This window comes from Lycium ferocissimum, chromosome 10 (assembly GCF_029784015.1).
Source record: "Lycium ferocissimum isolate CSIRO_LF1 chromosome 10, AGI_CSIRO_Lferr_CH_V1, whole genome shotgun sequence".
NCBI classification, from domain to species: Eukaryota; Viridiplantae; Streptophyta; class Magnoliopsida; order Solanales; family Solanaceae; genus Lycium; species Lycium ferocissimum.
Window position 1 is genome coordinate 26,880,029 of NC_081351.1, and position 20,190 is coordinate 26,900,218.

At 35.2% G+C, this 20,190-nt stretch overlaps 3 protein-coding genes across 5 annotated transcripts; 2 read left to right on the forward strand and 1 right to left on the reverse strand.

The window, feature by feature from the left end:
* The first annotated feature begins 698 nt into the window (after positions 1-698).
* Positions 699-3,988, forward strand: LOC132033093 (uncharacterized). Of its 2 annotated transcripts, none has more exons than XM_059422961.1 (3): positions 699-1,005; positions 1,990-2,490; positions 2,680-3,745. In XM_059422961.1, the coding sequence occupies exon 2, from the start codon at positions 2,010-2,012 to the stop codon at positions 2,481-2,483; it is 474 nt and encodes a 157-aa protein (XP_059278944.1). In that variant the 5' UTR covers positions 699-1,005; positions 1,990-2,009; the 3' UTR covers positions 2,484-2,490; positions 2,680-3,745. The 2 variants fall into 2 exon arrangements, with proteins under 2 accessions (XP_059278944.1, XP_059278943.1); XM_059422960.1 differs by lacking the exon at positions 2,680-3,745 and adding an exon at positions 3,767-3,988 and having other exon boundaries at positions 701-1,005.
* Positions 3,989-8,630: 4,642 nt separating this feature from the next.
* On the forward strand, positions 8,631-15,855 carry LOC132033092 (probable prolyl 4-hydroxylase 3). 2 transcript variants are annotated; one of them, XR_009408660.1, is made up of 9 exons: positions 8,631-8,981; positions 9,965-10,055; positions 12,002-12,099; positions 12,575-12,672; positions 13,214-13,343; positions 13,473-13,660; positions 14,306-14,394; positions 14,713-15,046; positions 15,539-15,855. XR_009408660.1 is itself a non-coding variant. In XM_059422959.1 (8 exons), exons 1-7 carry the CDS (start codon positions 8,785-8,787, stop codon positions 14,377-14,379), a joined length of 876 nt encoding a protein of 291 aa, XP_059278942.1. In that variant the 5' UTR covers positions 8,632-8,784; the 3' UTR covers positions 14,380-14,394; positions 15,539-15,855. The 2 variants fall into 2 exon arrangements, 1 of the variants encoding a protein (XP_059278942.1); XM_059422959.1 differs by lacking the exon at positions 14,713-15,046 and having other exon boundaries at positions 8,632-8,981.
* Positions 15,856-16,058: 203 nt separating this feature from the next.
* Positions 16,059-19,912, reverse strand: LOC132033091 (RNA pseudouridine synthase 2, chloroplastic). Its single transcript, XM_059422958.1, has 7 exons — positions 19,476-19,912; positions 18,490-18,633; positions 17,670-17,897; positions 17,348-17,550; positions 17,164-17,242; positions 16,533-16,708; positions 16,059-16,445 (listed from the first exon to the last, which is right to left on the reverse strand). The coding sequence occupies exons 1-7, from the start codon at positions 19,797-19,799 to the stop codon at positions 16,319-16,321; spliced, it is 1,281 nt and encodes a 426-aa protein (XP_059278941.1). The 5' UTR covers positions 19,800-19,912; the 3' UTR covers positions 16,059-16,318.
* Positions 19,913-20,190: the final 278 nt, after the last annotated feature.

The window sequence follows — 20,190 nt, forward strand, 5'->3', positions numbered from 1 at the left end:
AAGATATGGTCAACCGAAAATTCAAGTGTTAGTTTAAAATTTTCGGGGTGTTACAGGGTTTGGTTTTAGATTTTAAAAAATCGATAATATTTAGTTTGGTTCTGGTTTTACTAAAGGCAAACCGAAGAAATAACGGAACCAAACCGATAAATTTTTTGATGATTATATATGTACAATGTATTAATTTTTATAAATACTTTTATAAAAAAGTATTTATTTATCTCTAATAGGTTAATGAACTTTATACCTTAAGCCCATTTCTAAAAATAAATCCATGAATTCAAACTCTTTTATTCAAAGAAACAACTGTGATATTTACCTATAATTGTTCTTTGTATTTCTTATAAACTTTATTCACTTAACTAAAACTTATAAAACCTAAGACATATCTCCATAATCCAAGAATATTATAGCTGCCACAATAAAAGGGTAATAACGAATTATAAGTTGGAAAAAAATAAAATTCTCTCCTAATTGTGGGAAAAAACATGAAAGAGGGAAATAATGTTAATTTTCTTTAAAACCGAACCAAACCGACTACAACCAAATCAATGGATATGTATTATATTTAGTTTGATTTGGTTTTAAGAATTTTAAAAACCTATTATCATGATTTGATTTTAATTTTAACTCAAATTTGACTCAAACCGATCCATGAACACTTGGCTAATATTTAATAGCAGATGTAAAAAGTGACAAGTTAGCCAGAAAATAGGTAACAGCAAGGCCACATAGAAATATGGGTTGACCTGAATTTCCCATCATTGAACCCGTATCAAATCTAAATTGGGTTGGATTTGACCCATTTTGAAAGTCCCAATTGTCAACACACTTAATTTCCAAATTCTCGTCCCTCCCTACAACGCTAATCACCCAAAGTGTTCTTGCCAATCCACATATTTTGCTTGCTTCTAATTGTTTTATAGATAAACAGATAATTAATTGATTCTCTAACCGTGAATCCCTTACGATAACTTCAGTAATTTGCAGATATATATATCACAGGTTAGATCTCAAAAAATACATTCTACTTTCTTAGTTTTAATTTTTCTTTGTTGTTCCTCTGTCCAATCGATATTAAAGTTACTAACTTTGGGTTGATTATTTCTGATAACTGAATTGTTTATCCTATAATTAATTACCTAATAGCGCTACGTTGATCTCGTGGTTTTTTTTTTCCCCTTCTTGGAAATGTCAAATTGATTTGTATTATTATGCTGCCAATACATTGTTCAATTCAACAGAGATATTTATTACATTTTGTTTATTCACAAATTATTATATCCATTTGTCCAACTGGCTTGTAGCATTTCAACTGTTTGAAGAAGTGTCAGGGAAGAATAAGTTGCCTTATTATGTATCTTCTTCTTTTTTTTTTTACTGTGTGCCAAAGTTTGGTAATTTGCCATTAATTTTCTCTGTTCCATGTTGTTTGATTATATATTTGCTTTGAAACCTACAATTAGCTGGTTTAAAACTTGAATTCTGATCAAACTGAACGGAACAAGTATGTAGAATCTCCTGTAATTCTCCCATTTTCCCATCTTTCTTTAGGCCAAATGAAAAGAGAAGTTTTTTTTTGGTTTCATTCTATCTTTATTCCTGTTGTGCATTGCAGTAGAAACTGAACGGAATAAGTATGTAGATTTAGAGTTTCATGCCAGCACGCTAGCATATAAATGCGGTTACAGCTACTTAAGGTCATAGGTCGTGAGTCCAATTTGTTCCTTATTTTCTCCCAGAAAAAAGGTCTTGACAGTCAGTTGGAGTTTTCTCTATCATGTAGTATCTTGTGGTTGTTGTGTCGGATAGCATTCTTCAGAAAAGCAAGACTGTTCTGTATGGATGTTGTCGCGTTTTTAGGAGAAGTGTTATTTAGATTGGATGATTTTTTTCACTTCACTTTAAGCTACTGACTTTTTTCCTGTGAAATATGACATTTTGATAAAATATGCTTACTCTCAAGTCTTGTTTCTCTGACCCTACCAGCCAGGTTGCTGAGGCAAAAGATGACTGCTAATATCCAAAAATTCCGATCTCTTTCAACCACTGTGAATCATAGTTTCGAGTCAAGATGGATCTTGCATCACTATCGCCTCCTGCATCATGGTCCAGATACAATGGAGGAATTATTGGATAGACACGTCGTCAAAAAGGAGAAGAGCCTAGATGATGACGAGAACGAGCTCCTAAATAGACAGCGACTCACTGGCAGTCGGCGCGAGGCTCTAAGTCTATATCGAGACGTCATCCGCGCTACCCGGTTCTTCATGTGGGCCAACTCTCAAGGCATAATTTGGCGGGATGTTCTCAGAGAAAATGTCCGAAAGGAATTCGAGGAGGCACGATTTGAGAGAGATCCAGAAGTCATCACCAGGTTGCTAATTGGGGGTCGGGATGCTCTACAAGCTGCTTTGGAAAAACTTGCGGACAAACAAAAGCAAGAAATCGAAAAGCAACGTGGCAATTCAAATACTCCTTGATATTCTGGTTAGTTAGATTATTTTTTTCCCTGAATACACCCATCAAATAACATGCTTTTTAGCACATTATCTATAAGATATATTACCACATACAGGATGACATTAACTTCAGATTTCTTTAAGGTTGATTATTATTACATTTATTTTTAAGATAAGTTTGTTATTGGAACTGATTGGGTGATTGTATAATCTGAAGCGGCGGTCAAGTTAGACGTCAATTGGTCGACTGTTTGGTACGTACTATTTAAGATCTTTAATTCAGACGGACTTTTGGTCGATGGGACTCCAATCAATAAAGTAAGGTTAAGTTTGCAGGAAAGTTACAATTAGAACAACTTCATTACGTTGGGATATAGATGCATAACCAAAAACACTAATAATTTGTGTCCCTCTCAAAAGACTGATGGATGAACCCAGAAATCAATCAGAAGAAGTAGATAAAAGAGATGTGAAAGGGAAGTCTGATGGGCTTTGAAGTAGGGAGATGGTGAGTCTGTCTCTCTCTCTTTTCTTTTTGATAATCGTGATGTCCGGGTCAACTTGCGTGCACATCGACTAATTTCACGGGGTACCTGCTACCTCCTGTCAGCATAGGTACCGGGTAACTCTGTCCACCAAGACTTGGATGGATCAGGAAATCACCTAGTGTTTTTTTTGTCTCCGTTGGATTTGAAACTAAGACCTCGTGGTTCTCAATCACACATTGACCACTAGGTCACACCCTTAGGTGCATGACAGTCTCTTCTTTGCGCTCCAGTATCATGGTTTTGTCCGGACTCTGGATGATAGCAATTTGTAGCAATACATGATGGTTATGATTCACCATCATATCATACTTCATATTATAAGTTTGGAAGTTGGAACTGTTGTCATTATTGTTAGACATGTTTATTTGATGAATGTATAACTTCTTTGCAATCAAACTTAATTATCTATCATGCATTATTAGTACTTTTCATTGCATAGTTAGCAGAGCCAAATTGTAAAATGTAGGTTGACATTCGAAAAAAAAAGCTTTATTTTTTGAGTAAATAGCTTTCCTCGTGTAGAATTAAAAGTAGCCAATCAGATGGAGAACTAGAATCATGTTTATGAGCTCGCGAAGTTTGGTTATTGGTCACAAATGAAAATTTAGCCCCCTCCTTGGTAAGGGCAGTGTGGGGGCAGTGGAAATTTTTACTGTTTGAAGCTTATGTACGTTAGTTAAACAATCGAGTCTCTTTCCGATCCACTGTTCTTTCTCCATTGTTAAATGATACTATTTAGCTATGTTGATTGTGCAGGTGTTATGAAATGTACAGTGATAGTTCAAGAACCTTAGCAAGTGAGGCTCTTCTGCATGGAGATTATGCAATACAAATGTAATCGTTGTAATCTTAAACTTTCTTCACTCTTTTAGCCTTCACTGTACTTGTACCAGGATGAGTAACTCTGAGAATTTTGAGATTTGTTTGGTTAGATGGGTTTAACCATGTCTGTTTAATGTTCAATAAGCTTAAGGACCATATATAGCAGAGACCCTTAAACTATTCGAGACCTTAACAAAGAACTAATTAACGAGTAACGACGATATAAAGCTTTGCAATGTCTGTATTTTGAAGTACAAGGACAAATAGTGGAAGAAGTGGAACTTAGGGATGGCAATAGGGCGGGTTAGGGCAGGTTAGGGCGGGGCAAGCCTTGACCTGCTAAGATTTTGACCCGCCCCCGCCCGCCCGTTTAGCTTTTTTTCAAGGAAATTCTTGCCCCGCCCCCGCCCGCCCCGCTAAGCCCCGCCCCGCCCCGCCCCGTTTATATTATCTTTCATTTTTCCTCTTTATTTTTCACTTGAAGCATGACATATTTTCTTAAAAACAATTAGATGAATGATTAGTTCCTAAAATTGAATTTTTTTTTTTTTGATCATTCAAATTTCAAAATAGAACTAGAATTTAAATATTTTACTATATTTAGCATGAGAATACACAAAATCATCTTTAGTATAATTAAATAAGCTTGAAGGAATGTTTGAGTTAAAAAAAAATGATTTGTCTTAATTACTAAAGACAAACTTGTGATGTAAGTATAACTGGCAAGTAGTAGTATTTCACCTTTTTGTAGATGTCTTTTTAGTGATTTCTTCTAAATGAATATTGTTAATCGTAAGATCAATTAATTAGGCGATCACTTTGCGATAAATAGGAAACGTTTTGTACAAGCTTAAACAAATAGAATAGTTCTATTACTGGGTTTACTTCATAAGTTTAGTTTTATAATAAAAAAATATTGATTTTAATTTATGCTAGAAGTCACATTTTAAAAAATAAGAATTTAATAACAAAAATGAGAAATCTTACAAACTTCCAAGCAATCATGCTTATACTTTTAGTAATAAAGAACGACGCTTCAAAATGTGATTCAAACTAAGCGAACAAGAATAAAATAGTCATTTTTTACCCAACCCACTTATAACCCATTTCTTGCCCCCACCCTCCCTCGCCCTATTAAAAATTTTCAAAAATTAAATTTTGCCCTGCCCCGCCCCGTTTATATGTTTCCCCGCCCCGCCCTATTATGACTTTGCCCTGCCCCGCCCCGCCCCGCCCTATTATGACTTTACGCTCCGCCCCCGCCCCGCCCGCCCTATTATGACTTTGCCCCGCCCGCCCCCGCCCTCGCCCTACCCTAATTGCCATCCCTAGTGGAACTAGCTAAGAAATAGATATCATTTGTGACGGTAGATGTAAGGTTTTTAGTGTCGACAAAGTAGATGTTCAAAAGCTATGTTGAGACAGAAAAATACAAGGGGCCTAACTTACGACTTTTTGAATGGTTTAAGTGCACTCGCTATAATTTGCCCCAAGTATAAATCATTTACACATCTCTGTATATAACTAAGAATTAGTGAAATTAAAATGCCAACTCACATCACAGTATCTGATTACATACTCATGTAATTGATGAGTTATTTAGAAAAACGAATAAGTAATACTAGGGGTATACATAGACCGGGTTGGTTCGGATTTATCAAATACCAAACCAAACCAATTGCTTTGGGTTTTCAAATTTATAAATCAAACCAAACCAATAAAATTCGGGTTTTTCAACTTAGGATTGTCTCGGGTTGTTCGGTTTATTCGGGTTGTTCGGGTTTTTTTCCGAAAAAGTCTTCATACAAAACACATGACTTTTACTTCAAATATTTCTTTAGTCCTAGTAAGATACAACTATATAATTATGGTGTTTTTTAAGAAAATAACACAAAATGTAAGATGGGTGGTACATCATATTAAAATATTAAACAAAAAAGATAATAAAATCGGTTAAAATACGTATTGCTAGTTAATAAGCCATAAAGAAAATGACTTTAATCTAAATACTAATATGTTAAAATAAGTACAGCTAATAAGTATTAATTACATGACAAAGAAAAAAATTAAGCTATGTATTTTTACGCTCTAAATCAAATATGCAAAACTAAAGAATAGATATCCAACATTACTGTCATTCCTAGTGTTAGAATTGAATTTCTTTTGTTAGCATTAGTGTTCAGTTGGTTTTGATTTTGACTTTATTTGAGTTACTAACATTCATGGGATATAAAACTTATTGGCATTCAAAATTAAATTCAAGCTTAAAATAGGCAAAATACATCAAAACACCCCTGAACTATACCCGAAAAGTCAATATCACACCTAAACTATACGAGCAACCTATTACACACCTAATATATTTAAAAGTGGTATTTTTTGCTCCCTGATACATTATGACCAGTTGCATTAGGGGAGAGTGTACACACTCTCTCCCCACGTCAGTACCACGTCAGTCCACGTCAATGCCACGTCAAAAAATCCTCCAATTTTTATTTATTTTATTTATTCTTTCACAATTTTGCTTTTTTTTACTTTATTAACAAAATTAAAATTTTAAAAACTAATTTTCCCTCTTTCATTTCACCACCCCCGCCCTTCCCTTCCACCTTCACGCTACCCCCACCCCCCAAATCCTTCGCACCACCAGTACCACCGTCACGCCGCCCCCAAATTCTTCCACTCTTCACTTCGAAGTACCCAAACTGATCTCTAAAACATATCTCTGAAACCCGACGACTGTGGTTTATTGCTCCTAAAATCAAAGAAAACGTTGTTATTTTCTTTCTCTGTTTACCTACAACCCAATTGCAGAAGAACTCATTTTGCTTAGCCACTAGAACTGGTCCAAGACCATCAATTCTTTCTCATAATAATGTCCAAAACACTAAATTGAAACCAATATCTAAAAATTGAATTCAACAATTTTTTTAAGAAAAAAAGACCTTTGATTGTGCAGGAAGACGCCTAAGTTGCTATGAAGAAGAAGAAGGCATGTTGTGTTATGACAAGTTTTTAGAAGTAAATTTAAGGTAAAACTACTGCCTCTTTGCAAAACCCAAGCATTGAATTCCTCTAATCCAACAGATCCAACATTTGGTTCTATTGAACCCGCCCCTTTTGGCTACCGTTTGTGCTCACAAATTTGTACCCATTGTCACAGAAAAAATTTAATATATGAACCAGAAGTGGAAGAAAAAAACAAGAGGAATTAGAGGAGGAAACAAGAGGAAGACAGAGTGGAAAAGGGACGGGTGGCAGTGGATTTAGAGGAGGAAACAGTAATCCCTTCATCCCATATATTTCGTTACTATTTAGGTGGCAGTGGATTTAGAGGAGTAAACAAGAGGAAGACGGAGTGGAAAAGAGACGGGTGGGGGTTGGAAGGAAGGGATGGGTGGGGAAATGAAGAAGAAAGGAACGCGTGGGGGGAGGGGTGGGGAAATGAAGAAGAAAGGTATGGGTGGGGGTTGGGGGTGGGGGTGGGATTAAAAAAAATATAAATTAAGTATTAAAAAAAAAAGAAAAAATGAATTAATTTTAAATAAAACGCGCCTATTTTTTAATTATTTTTATATTTTATGCCACATCACTCGGGGAGTAAAAAATATCACTTTTGAATATATTAGGTGTGTAATAGGTCGCTCGTATAGTTTAGGTGTGATATCGACTTTTCGAGTATAGTTCAGGGGTATTTTGATGTAATAAACCTAATATGATAAAAGACAAAATACTATGAAAAAATTTAAGAAATATTTACAAATAAATATTTTAATGTAATAAACCTAATATGATACTGACCTCTTTTTATATTTGGAAACACTTTACCTTTATGCAATGATTTATAGCCACACAAAATATATGTAACTCATTTAGGACCACAAGTTTAAAAGTCTCTCTTCTTTCTTAAACTCCGTGCCCAGCCAAATGAGTTCACATAAATTGAAACGGATGGAGTAGTATATAACAAAAAAGATATGCCTCGCGGCCTCAGTATCAACAACATAAAACAATAATGAAACTATGCCACAATTTCAACACAACAACAACTAACAAGAATTACGTCTTAATTCTCACACTCCCAACAACTTTTACGCTGCAACAACAATAATAAGTATCGCCGTTTACAATAATATTATTTCCATTACTTTATAATCATTCTATTTGACTGACGAAGAACTATCAGAACTAGTCTTGCTTTATAATAGGAAAAAGAAACGGCAAAATATAATGAAAGCAAGAATAAAGCAAACAAAAAGAAAGAAAACTAGATTCAGTGTGCTCTATTTCGAAAACCGGGGGCCTTTTACCCCTTTTGAAGAATTAATTTTCAAACGGTCACTCAACTAATCGTTTGTATCTCAAAATGTCACTCGACTTTGTGTTCTAACACAAAAATCACTCAACTAACGGTAATTATATTAAAAAGTCACTCAACCATTATCGTTTCACCTACAAAGTCCATCAACTATTGTTATTTCACCTATAAAGTCACTCAACCAATTCAAGTTGAGTGACTTTGTCGGTGAGATGACAATGGTTGAGTGATTACGTAGGCGAAAAAATAACAGTTGAGTGACATTTGTGTTACAAAATAAAGTGGAGTGATTTTCTGAGATAAATAAATTATTAATTAAGTGACTTTTGTGTTAAAAAATAAAGTTAGAGTGACTCTTTGATTAAAAAAATAAACTCCCTCATTGAATCAAAATACAAAACCCAGCCCCCAATCAGGTAATTTTCAAAAAATAATAAGGAGGACGAATTTGTCATTTGATATATACCGTTATTTTTAGTTCTTCCCCACGAACCTTCCTCCAGCATACTCTAAAATTAAATAAATATAAATTCCACTTTCAATTCACCGTCTAACCGGGAAAAAACAACTCCGTTGCCGGAAAATATTATTTAATTAATCAATCTAGGGTTTTGGAGAAAATTGCATTGAAGCAATGGCGAAAGGGAGGTTAAATCGGCATCAAGGAAAGAGATCATCAACAGTGGTTTTAGTCCTTTCAATGCTTTTAATGCTAACAGTTGTTCTTCTAATGCTTCTCGCTTTAGGCATTTTTAATCTTCCTGTTGGTTCCGATGATGAAACGTCCTCTATTCACGATCACATCAAGTTCAAACGCTTCAATTTAGATATGTACGTATTTCGTTTGAATATCAGAAAAATTGATTAATTAATTTCACTGTTTTTATATACTTAGGATATGTATAGAGTAACTGTTTTTTTTCCGATTCAATGAGATTCTATTTGACTGTGTTTCTGAAAAGTTATTTATTTGCTGAGATATCACAGAATTGATTAATCTCACTGCTTTTATATGCTTAGAGTGTGTTTTAACTGTTGCTATCGATCCACAGAGATTTATTTGCAGAGATATCAGAGAATTGATTAATCACTGATTTTATAGGGAAAATGAAGCTGGATGTCTATTTTTGAAAATATTTATCCAACGTAGCCCATATTTTGAGTTTGTTAGCCGATTTAGCTCATAGTTGTGTATAAACACCTTTTATACAAGGTTGACACATTATGTATAATGCTTTTCCCCCAGTTGTAATGCTGAATAATATTGTATATTTGGCTACGTGGCTTAAATAATTTCAAAATCTGTATATTTTTTAAGAGAGTCCTTCGCGCAAATTGCTTTGAATAGGTAAATCAATCATTTGTCCTTGAGGATCCGACATTAATCCTCTCATACCTACTAATTGATGTACCTGAGATGCATTTCCTCTAGCTCCCGAGAAAGACATTATATGAACTGGATTAAAAGGGTCAGTCATCTAATATCCAAAAAAAATTATGCTTAGAGTATGTTTAACTGTTGCTTAGATCCACGGAGATTTTGTTGGACTGTATTTCTGAAAAAAGATTTATTTGCAGATATATTAGAGAATTGATTAATTTCACTGATTTTATATGCTTAGAGTATGTTTAACTGTTGCTTAGATCCACGGAGATTTTGTTGGACTGTATTTCTGAAAAGAGATTTTATTTGCAGAGATATCAGAGAATTGATTAATTTCACTGATTTTATATCTTCATGTATGATTTAACTGTTGCTGCTGATCCAATGAGATTTTGTTTGTCTGTATTTTTGAAAAGTGATTTATTTGCAGAGGTGAAGGCGATGGACTAGGGAAAAGAGGGGAACAGTGGACGGAGATCTTATCTTGGGAGCCTCGTGCCTTTCTTTACCACAATTTCTTGGTGAGAGTGTCTCTCTTACTCTTCATTAAGTGACCACAACCTTAGACATTTTTGGTCTGATTTTGTTAATTTGTTCTTGTGTACTGAAGTGTTAACTTAGAATTAAACAGAATGAAAGCAAAGATCCATGTAATGTAAGCAAAATATCCTAATAGGTGAGCTAAGGTTTAGTTATTGTTGTTACGTTACATTATTTCTGGTATTTGGTTAGACTTTTGTATGCACGTGTAAGGTGAGATTTAGAGAACCTCTAGTTAAAGCCACTCAATTGCACTTAGGATCTCCATATAGGTGAGCTAAGGTTTAGTTATTGTTGTTACGTTACATTATTTCTGGTATTTGGTTAGACTTTTGTATGCACGTGTAAGGTGAGATTTAGAGAACCTCTAGTTAAAGCCACTCAATTGCACTTAGGATCTCCATATAGATGAGCTAAGGTTTAGTTATTGTTGTTACGTTACATTATTTCTGGTATTTGGTTAGACTTTTGTATGCACGTGTAAGGTGAGATTTAGAGAACCTCTAGTTAAAGCCACTCAATTGCACTTAGGATCTCCATATTGGTGAGCTAAGGTTTAGTTATTGTTGTTACATTACATTAGATTATTGTTGGTTAGAGATTTGTATGTTCATTTAAGGTATAAGGTGAGATTTAGAGAACCGCCGGTTTTATAAAACCACTCATTTTCAATAAATGTTAACTATTTAGCATTAGAGTATCCTCATAGGTGAGCTAGGTTTTGTTATTGTTGTTACATTGCATTAGTTCTGGTATTTGGTTAGAGATTTGTATGCTCATGTAAGGTGAGATTTAGAGAACCTCAAGTTTTGTAGAACCACTCATTTTCAATAAAGGTTTACTATTTAGCATTAGAATATCCATATAGGTGAGCTAAGGTTTAGTTATTGTTGTTACATTGCATTAGTTTTGGTATTTGGTTAGAGATTTGTATGCTCGTGTAAGGTGAGATTTAGAGAACCTCAAGTTTTGTAGGACCACTCATTTTCAATAAAGGTTAACTATTTAGCATTAGAATATCCATATAGGTGAACTAAGGTTTTGTTATTGTTGTTAGTTGTTACATTTCATTAGTTCTGGTATTTGGTTAGAGATTTGTATGCTCGTGTAAAATGATTTTTAGAGAACTGCAAGTTTTATAGAACCACTCATTTGCAGTAAAGATCACTTAGTTAGCTTTAGAATATCCATATAGGTGAGCTAAGGTTTAGTTATTGTTGTTACATTGCATTAGTTCTAGTATTTAGTTAGAGATTTGTATGCTCGTGTAAGGTGAGATTTAGAGAACCACTCATTTGCATTAATGGTTAATCATTTAGAACTAGAATAAAATGGACCAAAATATAGCATAATGGTCACTGAGTATTCATATTGTCAGCCCAACCAATTTGAGACTGAGCGATAGTTGATTACTTAATTGATTGTTTCGTCACTGTGTGTTTGTAAGTCGTTCTAGTATTTAGTTAGAGATTTGTATGCTCGTGTAAGGTGAGATTTAGAGAACCACTCATTTGCATTAATGGTTAATCATTTAGAACTAGAATAAAATGGACCAAAATATAGCATAATGGTCACTGAGTATTCATATTGTCGGCCCAACCAATTTGAGACTGAGTGATAGTTGATTACTTAATTGATTGTTTCGTCACTATGTGTTTGTAAGCAATTTTATATATTCCTCTAGAGGTGCTTTCATCTATTTGCTCTCTAAATTCCTCAAAAAATGGTGGAGTGGAGTTGTTGCCAGGGGTGGGGGTGGGGTGTGGAAGGGGTATTCTTCAGTGTTTCCATATATTTTCTCCATTTATGTTTCACGCAGTTGCTCTTAGATCACTTTGATTATAACGTGCATCATTCTTTTGTGATTCACTAAGATATTGTTAAATGTACAAGTTTTATTTTGACAATGTGGTTTGCATTTCAACAGTCCAAGGAAGAATGTGAATACTTGATAAATCAAGCTAAACCTCACATGGCGAAGTCAACAGTTGTTGATAGCAAAACCGGTCAGAGTAAAGATAGCAGGTTTGTACTGCTAACTTCTTTACTTTCATTAACTGGCCAGTTTACCACGACGAGCAATCATGAAGTTTTTTCTTCATCTATAATTTTCTTCTTTTAATAGCTTGGTTAGGGACTTTATTCTTTTCGTCCTTCGTTCCAATATATAATATTATTCTCAGTTTCGGGACATCTCAAAATGTCTGACACCATCCTATTTAGTACTCCTACTTTTTATTTTATGCAACTTTTACAATGTTTAAGAATATAAATTCGTTTAACTCAAAATTAAATTGAGCGATATTTTCCTAAACAAATTAACTTTATCAATTGTTACTATTTTTTCTCCACTGCTATTAAAAAGATGCACATATCGAACTATAACATTTTAGAATTTGTGCTGGTTTAAACTTTAAATAGTGTCATCTGAAATAAGATGGAGGAGGGGGAGGGCTAATTTTTTCTCTGGAATTGATGTTCTAACAGTGTTATATAACAGGGTTCGTACAAGTTCAGGAATGTTTTTGAGGAGGGGACGAGATAAAATTATCAGAAATATTGAGAAGAGGATAGCAGATTTTTCATTCATTCCTGTAGGTACGAGGACTGGACGATATCCATGCAAAAATCATAGCGTATGAACTCTTTGTTGTCATTCTCATCCATAAGTTCTTGTCAGAAAATTAACGGGAAACATTCTCTGATAAAGTGTTTTTTTTTTTTGTTCTTTTATAAGAAGCAATGGTTGTATAATTTGAACTTTTAAAAGTAATTTCTAAAATTTTAATTACTTTAGTTTTGATGGTTTTGATCGTTAGGCTTACCTCAAGGGAGGTTTAGGATATTAAAATTCCATTTTATTCATGTAAATAGCAGTACTTAAATGTATATTTTCTTGTCTAGAGATATTTTAGGCTGTTATTTTTCCTGGCCTTCAAAGTATGAGTTACTAGTTTGGTTTTCCTCTTCACAACAGTCAGCGAGATCGGTGATTCTATTCTTGTTAGTTAGAGTCACTAATGTTCTTTTAAGGAAAACGAAGATCATTTCTACGCAGACATGTATCCATCCTCTGTTAGGGTCATAATAGTACTTTGCTTCCCTTGTGAATTCCCTGATTAGATAAGCTTGTTTACAGAACACGGAGAAGGTCTACAAGTTTTACATTACGAAGCTGGACAAAAGTATGAGCCTCATTTTGACTACTTTCTTGATGAATTCAACACCCAAAATGGGGGCCAACGCATAGCTACTGTTCTCATGTATCTGTAAGATTTTTAATTCCTCAAAAAATTACGCTATAGATATCATAGAAGTTCTGAATTTGTGCTACGTTGCGTGCATAATGAATACCGCAGTGATTGATTGTTTTATTTATTTATCTGGGGCATGTGCAGATCAGATGTTGAAGAAGGGGGTGAAACTGTTTTTCCAGCAGCAAAGGGAAACTTCAGTTCCCGTCCGGGGTGGAACGAGTTGTCAGAATGTGCTAAAAAGGGCCTCTCTGTCAAACCAAAGATGGGCGATGCTTTGCTTTTCTGGAGCATGCGGCCTGATGCTTCTTTGGATCCGTCAAGTTTGCACGGTGCTTCTCTTTCTCCTTAATCTCCCATTATTAACACCTTTTAAACCTTCTTTAATGTAAATGTTTCCCCTTTCCTTCCTTCACTGTGAGAAACTCTTATAAAAAAGATGCAAGTTTACTAGTAGCCAACTGGTTAATTGCGTCAATTTCTTCTTGTCTTGGGCAGTGGTGTAGCAGAATTGTCTTGTTATTTGCTAGAATATTTTGGTATTAATCACGAGATGAAATAATTGTTGAGATTACTTTATCCAGCAGTGCAATAGTTTGTGAACAGAGCTGAACATATTGAAAGTTGCATACTGATTATTCATCTTGTAGAGATATCAGGATTCCGACATTAATGTCGCATGTTGCTAAGCTTTTTGGCCTTGAAGAAGAATAAGTTATCAACAACAACATACCCAGTACAATAATTATTTTCCTTGCTCATGATTATTTTATTTTGTGATTATTTCTGTAGAAACTTGTGCCTGTCCTGTGCATTTTGATTGTTTGATTTAGTTTCTCAAAGGAGTCTACTGGTTATGGGATTATTGTGAAAGTTAAAGTATTCCTTGATGGCTGAATTTACTCCCTACAAGAACTAGTATTCTCTTTTGTTCTTCTAACAGCTTTGATCTGCGTAACTAAACAATTTTATTCCAGGTGGTTGCCCTGTGATTAAAGGGAACAAATGGTCGTCTACCAAGTGGATGCATGTTGGTGAATACAAGAATTAATTCTCTTTCAAAAAGGTATCTCCATGTTTTTGGAAATTTTTCTCATATCTAGCTTAAGATTCCCTTCGCCGCCAAAGTGGTGCTTAGAACATGGTCTCAAGTGCGGTGAAATAAAGAATGTTATGCATATGAACAAGAAGTTACTGTTCAATACAAATTCTAACCGTCAACCTGAGATTTCTGCCAATTCCTCTAAGTTAGTAATGAAATAGGTTTGTGTACTGTTTTATAAAACTTTTTGTACCTTCTTTGTACTGTTTTATAGAACTTTTACCTTATTAAAAAGAGAAATAGGCTTGTGAGACAGTTTTGGCCTCATGCTAGTGTCTACAGTGTCTCAAACTCTCAAAGTGCTATGCATAAGTAGTATCTGGAGTAAAAAATGGCTGAAGATGTTCATCTAGTTTCGGTGCAGTGAGATGACTACCATCATTCAGAAAAACCAACTCCATCTTGCTCTCTCTCAAATTGAATGCAATTCATTTCTTCGGCTCTGGTAGCCAGAGAGAAGAAGAAAGCTTTCATCTTGGGATTCAACGAAGAAATGTAATGATTTTATATAAATCTTGGCTGTGTTAGGGCCTTCCCGATTTGGATTATAGCATGCTAACCCCTAATTCTCCTCAACTTGGAAGCTCTTTGTTATATCACTTTACAACAACTGAAGGTAAAAGATTTCAAGTCAGAGCCATTGGTTTTTCAACACTGTTTTTTTTAGAAAGAGTCATCTCTTTATCTCCAATTATTTACCCAAAATGCACGACTTCCCCCGAACGAATCTATTTTGCTCTATATCCAAATGTAAACAAAATTTAGCTGCCAAGGCTATCAGTTGTGTTCACATTGAGCAGCTAGTTAGCAGTAAAATAGCGAATGAAGTGAAAGAATCTTTACTTGCTATCTAACTAACTGTTTGGAATTAGTTTTTCAACTGTTCATCAGTAATATGTTTCGTCTGATTCTTTTTTTTTTTTTTTTTTTTTTGCATTAGTGGCTATTTATAGTAAAAGATTTGATTAATGAAACTTCTTGTCGGAGTGTGAGAACCTGAGGGTGAAACTCTAATATCCAATTAGTGGCTCTTAGTTTTACAACGGAACTTTTCTTCATGGATAATACAATCTCACTTTGGTTATGACACTTTTTTTCTGCGTTTCAGATACTTAGGCGAGTTACAGGCGGTGATGGATCCCAACCATATTGTAGTTGTGGAGAATGGTGCTTGCTTGGGCTGTTTAGACTTCTGCTGCTGCTGTGATGCTTATTGCCAGACTTCCATTAACATATACGCAGGCCATTTGCTTGCCAGTTTTGAAGAATTAATGCATATTTGTGGTTTCTTTTATATTGTTCTAATAGTTTATTTAGCTCAGAATAGTTGGCGGCGAACTGTATCAGAAATCAGAGTTTAGATTATGTGATCTATTATGGTGCTAGGTTTTAGAGCTCGTCTGATTTACTACAATATTGTTCTTATCTGGATATGAACGTAGCCTTGTGTCTCTTTTTAGTTCATCAAATCATCAATAAGTTAATGTGTTAAATACTCGAGGTGTGACCAACCTGGCCCATACACCAAGATTTAAAAAAAGAAGAAATGTTGCGGCAATGGAGCATAACTCCAAAATTTTATCAATATTCTAAACGCTGCAGCACCTTGAAACGACAATGCACATTGATTGCTTGTTAAAGCGTACATTTGACTTTTAATAGAAGATAATCGAAATTCCTCTCTTTACATCATAGGAGAGTAATCCAACTATAACAGGAAAAAGAATAAACTCATGATAGCTATCTATTAAAGTACCAATATCAAAACTGTGTTTGAGCTGTCCGCGTATACGCATATGTTGATTAGTATCAAAGACGGTCTGCTACTCCTTTTACCTGAAAGTAGATCATTCACATCAGCACATCATGTGAGCTATGAGGATTAAAATTACCAGTAATTCAGATGAGTTACGTTCTCAGTGCTAATGGCACGTAGCTCCATTAAAATCTCAGCAAAATCAGGAGGCGGCAACCGAGTGAAGTGTATATTCTCGCCTGTGTATGGATGCCTAAATCTGAAAACCAGACTCACGTATCACCAATGGTAATATACGACTATATTTAGTCATGCTGAATAGATGCAACATAATATTCAAGTTTACCCGAGGGTTAATGCATGGAGGCAAGGTCTTTCTATTCGAGAAACCAATTCCGAAAGTTTCCTATGAATCCTTGGTGGTGTTTTAGGCTGAAGAAGCGAAAGAGCCATGTCCTTAGTACCTCCATAAACGTCATCACCCATGAGAGGTATACCTAGGTACTTCGCATGAGCACGTATCTGTTTCATTAACTCAAACGCTGAGATTAACAGGGGGAATGTTCAATAGAAATAATGCTGAAACAAAGATCCTATATATTATGAGGGCGCCATCTACGATTTTTTGAATTTTTTTTAATATGAAGCAGCATCTAAAATGTTATTTTCTAGAACAGGTGAAACTTGTAGATTCAAAAGTTGGCTGCTTTGATAGCGCTAACTGTACAAGTACACCATAGTGAAATGCCTACAAACTGTACAAAGTAACAACACCTCATACCTTCCGATAATATGTATCGTAAAGTATGTAGATATGAAGGACTTGACAAAAGAAACGGGCTAAGAAAGATCAAAGAGCATATATTTGAGACTTGTAAAGAATGCACCATACCAAGCTGGTAAACATGAGATGGACAATGTTTTGGCAGAAGAATGAAGCTTGTCATGAGTAACTAAGAGTCCATGTGATATTGTACCTGATGAGTCCGCCCGGTTTCTAACCTCCATTCAACCAATGCGGAGCCACCCCCAGCAAGTTTTTCAATTACTTTATACCTGAAAAAAGTATTACTTGATTTACTTGTCACTGAAAGACCTCTAATCAGCATATATTTTGAGGAGAAGACAAAGAAAACAAAGTATGAAACGAGTTTCCAGCACCTACTGACAGCATGACGGGATTTTCCACTTTTAGGTGTTCCAGGAATAGCAGCCATACGGATTCTGTTATTAGAATCACGACCAATTGGAATATCAACACGTCCTGAAACTGATGTTGGTACCCCACAAGTAATGCTAACGTATACTCTCTTTATGGTATGTTTCTTAAACTGCTCAGCTAGATCGGCAAGAGAATGCTCGTTCTGTAGAGACATGAAAGATGTTTAAATTAAGCAAATTAGTCTAGTAACACAAGCACAAATTTCTCAGAATATAAGGGACATGAATTACCCATCTTCAGAGCCTGTAAGTAGGAATTCACCTTCGCTACAACAAGCAATCCACTTGTTCCTTTGTCTAACCTATGCACAATTCCTGGCCGAACAGATGACTCACACATAACAGAAGACAGGTTCAACTCATCATCAGAAGCATCCTCCACATCAGAAAGCACTTCCTCACCCGGAAATGAAAGAGTGGGAAGACTGCAGTGGTGAAGAATTCCGCTTACAAGCGTTCCAGTAGCATTTCCTGGTGCAGGATGAACTACCTGTATTGAAACAAAATCCCCTTGAGCTTCAGTGGCGGAGCCAGGATTTTCATCTAGGGGGTTCAAAAATTCTAAAAGGTAAATACACGAAGAAGTCAGGGGGTTCAACATCTACTATATATACATAATAAAATAATTTTTGGGTTCAACATCTACTATATATACATAATAAAATAATTTTAACTTTAAAAATACACTGTACTTTTTCGCCGAGGGGGTTCATCCGAACCCCCTGGAGCTAACGTGGCTCCGCCCTTGTTGAGCTTTCAGAAAAGATAGCCATTATTGGACAAGACACCCAGGGGTGGAGCTAGCCTTAGAGCTACGGGTTCAGCAGAACCCAGTAGCTTTAGCTCAAACCCTGTATTTGCATAATAATTTCATTTAATATGTACAAAGAATTTAGCCAAAACCCAGTGAACGAACAGGATTGTGATTCAGAACCCATAAACTAAAATTCCTAACTCGGCCTCTGATTAGACATCACAAAACAGAACTGTGGTAAGTGATTCTACTCTTCTCAAGTGTTTGAATAAATGTTCCGTCAAAGAAAGATGCAAAACAACTACTAGAAGATGATTCGAGAACTTACCATGTGAGCAGGCTTGTTAACAACAAGCACATGTTCATCTTCATACACTATATCTAATGGAATATCCTCTGGTTCAGCTCTTAAAGGCTTCAAATCAGATATTGTACAATTAACCTTATCCCCACCTTTTACCATCTGTGAGACCTGCAAAAGAAAAAATCCAATCTTTACGAACAAAACAAAAATAGAGAACAAAACTGAGACAAATCCAGGATTTTTAAGTCAGTGAATGATAGAGTACCACTGCACCCTCTTCTTAATACAAATACAAGACTTCCCTATAATAGTCATCCTCTATAATTGGTTCAAACCCTGTATTTTTATGTTAAAAATCTATTTGATATGTACAATACAAATAATCTATTCAAAACCCAATAAGCAAGAAAAATGGCTTAATGCATATGCAACCCCCTATATTTGCCCCTTTTTTCTATTTTGGCACCTCAACTAAGTGTTATTCCTATTGAACCTCTGAACTCATCCTCAAGTGTGTCTATCAAACCCCCACAATATGATTTTTATTAGAAGCATAAATTACTTTGGGGAAATGAAGGTGAAGTAATATTTCAAATTTGGAAAAGTGCTCCAAACCTGTTTTCCAACTCCATCTTAATAAATTTCAAATAAGGTGCTCTCTTTTCTCCTTTGCAAAAACTATAACCAAACAGTACTCCAACTTCATAAATTCCAAATAAGGTGAAAATATTTGGTTTCTATAGCCAAACACCTGCTAAAAATCCTAGCTCCACCTCTATCTATAACAACATTCCACTATAAAGTCCAAGTTTTCTTTGTAACCGTTTTTCGATGTTATGTTATATCATACTATGTCCTAGCATATCAAGTATAGCAACCAAAAACATATCTAGACAAACTACAAAGTAATAGAGAGGTTTGACAATATATAATTTCAATTTTTCTTTATATAATTTCAATCTTTATATATATATACATATAATGTTTGAGTGGAGAGCAGTGGCACCTACCTTATCAGTGACGTGTCCATTGACGGAAACAAGGCCGGACCTTATACTTGATTGAACACGAGCTCTACTAACACCATTAATGCGAGAACTAACCCAAGAATCTAGTCTTAGCTTTACAGTCTTAACATCTACTGTTTCTTCAAGCTTTACACCGGAGTAATTGGACCGCCGGTGGACGGAAACTTCTTCCGGTGGGTCGTCGGAATCGGAATCCCCGGGGAATCTTGAAATTGTCCTGGAAATGAATTTTGAAACCCTATTCAATGAAAATGGTTTTGGGTTTTGTGGGAACAAAAAGATTGATGTTGGGTTTAGTGCTAGCATTGCTGATGCTCACGATTTTAGATTCTTGGAGATTGATGGGGAAGACAGTACAGTAGTTTTTTCAGAACTGGAGATACGAGAGAAAATGACATAAATGGTCCCTTATGTTTGAAGATAAGTTCAAATTAGTCCCTTAAAGTATGGAAGCCATTTCCAACCGTCTAATGACATAAATGAGTCACACTATCACGAACAGATGACATATTTGAGCCTTGAATTGAAACAGTGGGACATGACGTGCCCATGGACGGAAACAAGACAGAGCGAATGCTGGACTGAACACGAGCTCTACTACACCATTAATAGATATTAATGTATTTGAAAAATTGATTACACACGTCCAAACGTCCAGATTTCCTTGAGGATATCAATAATAATCAATAAAATAACC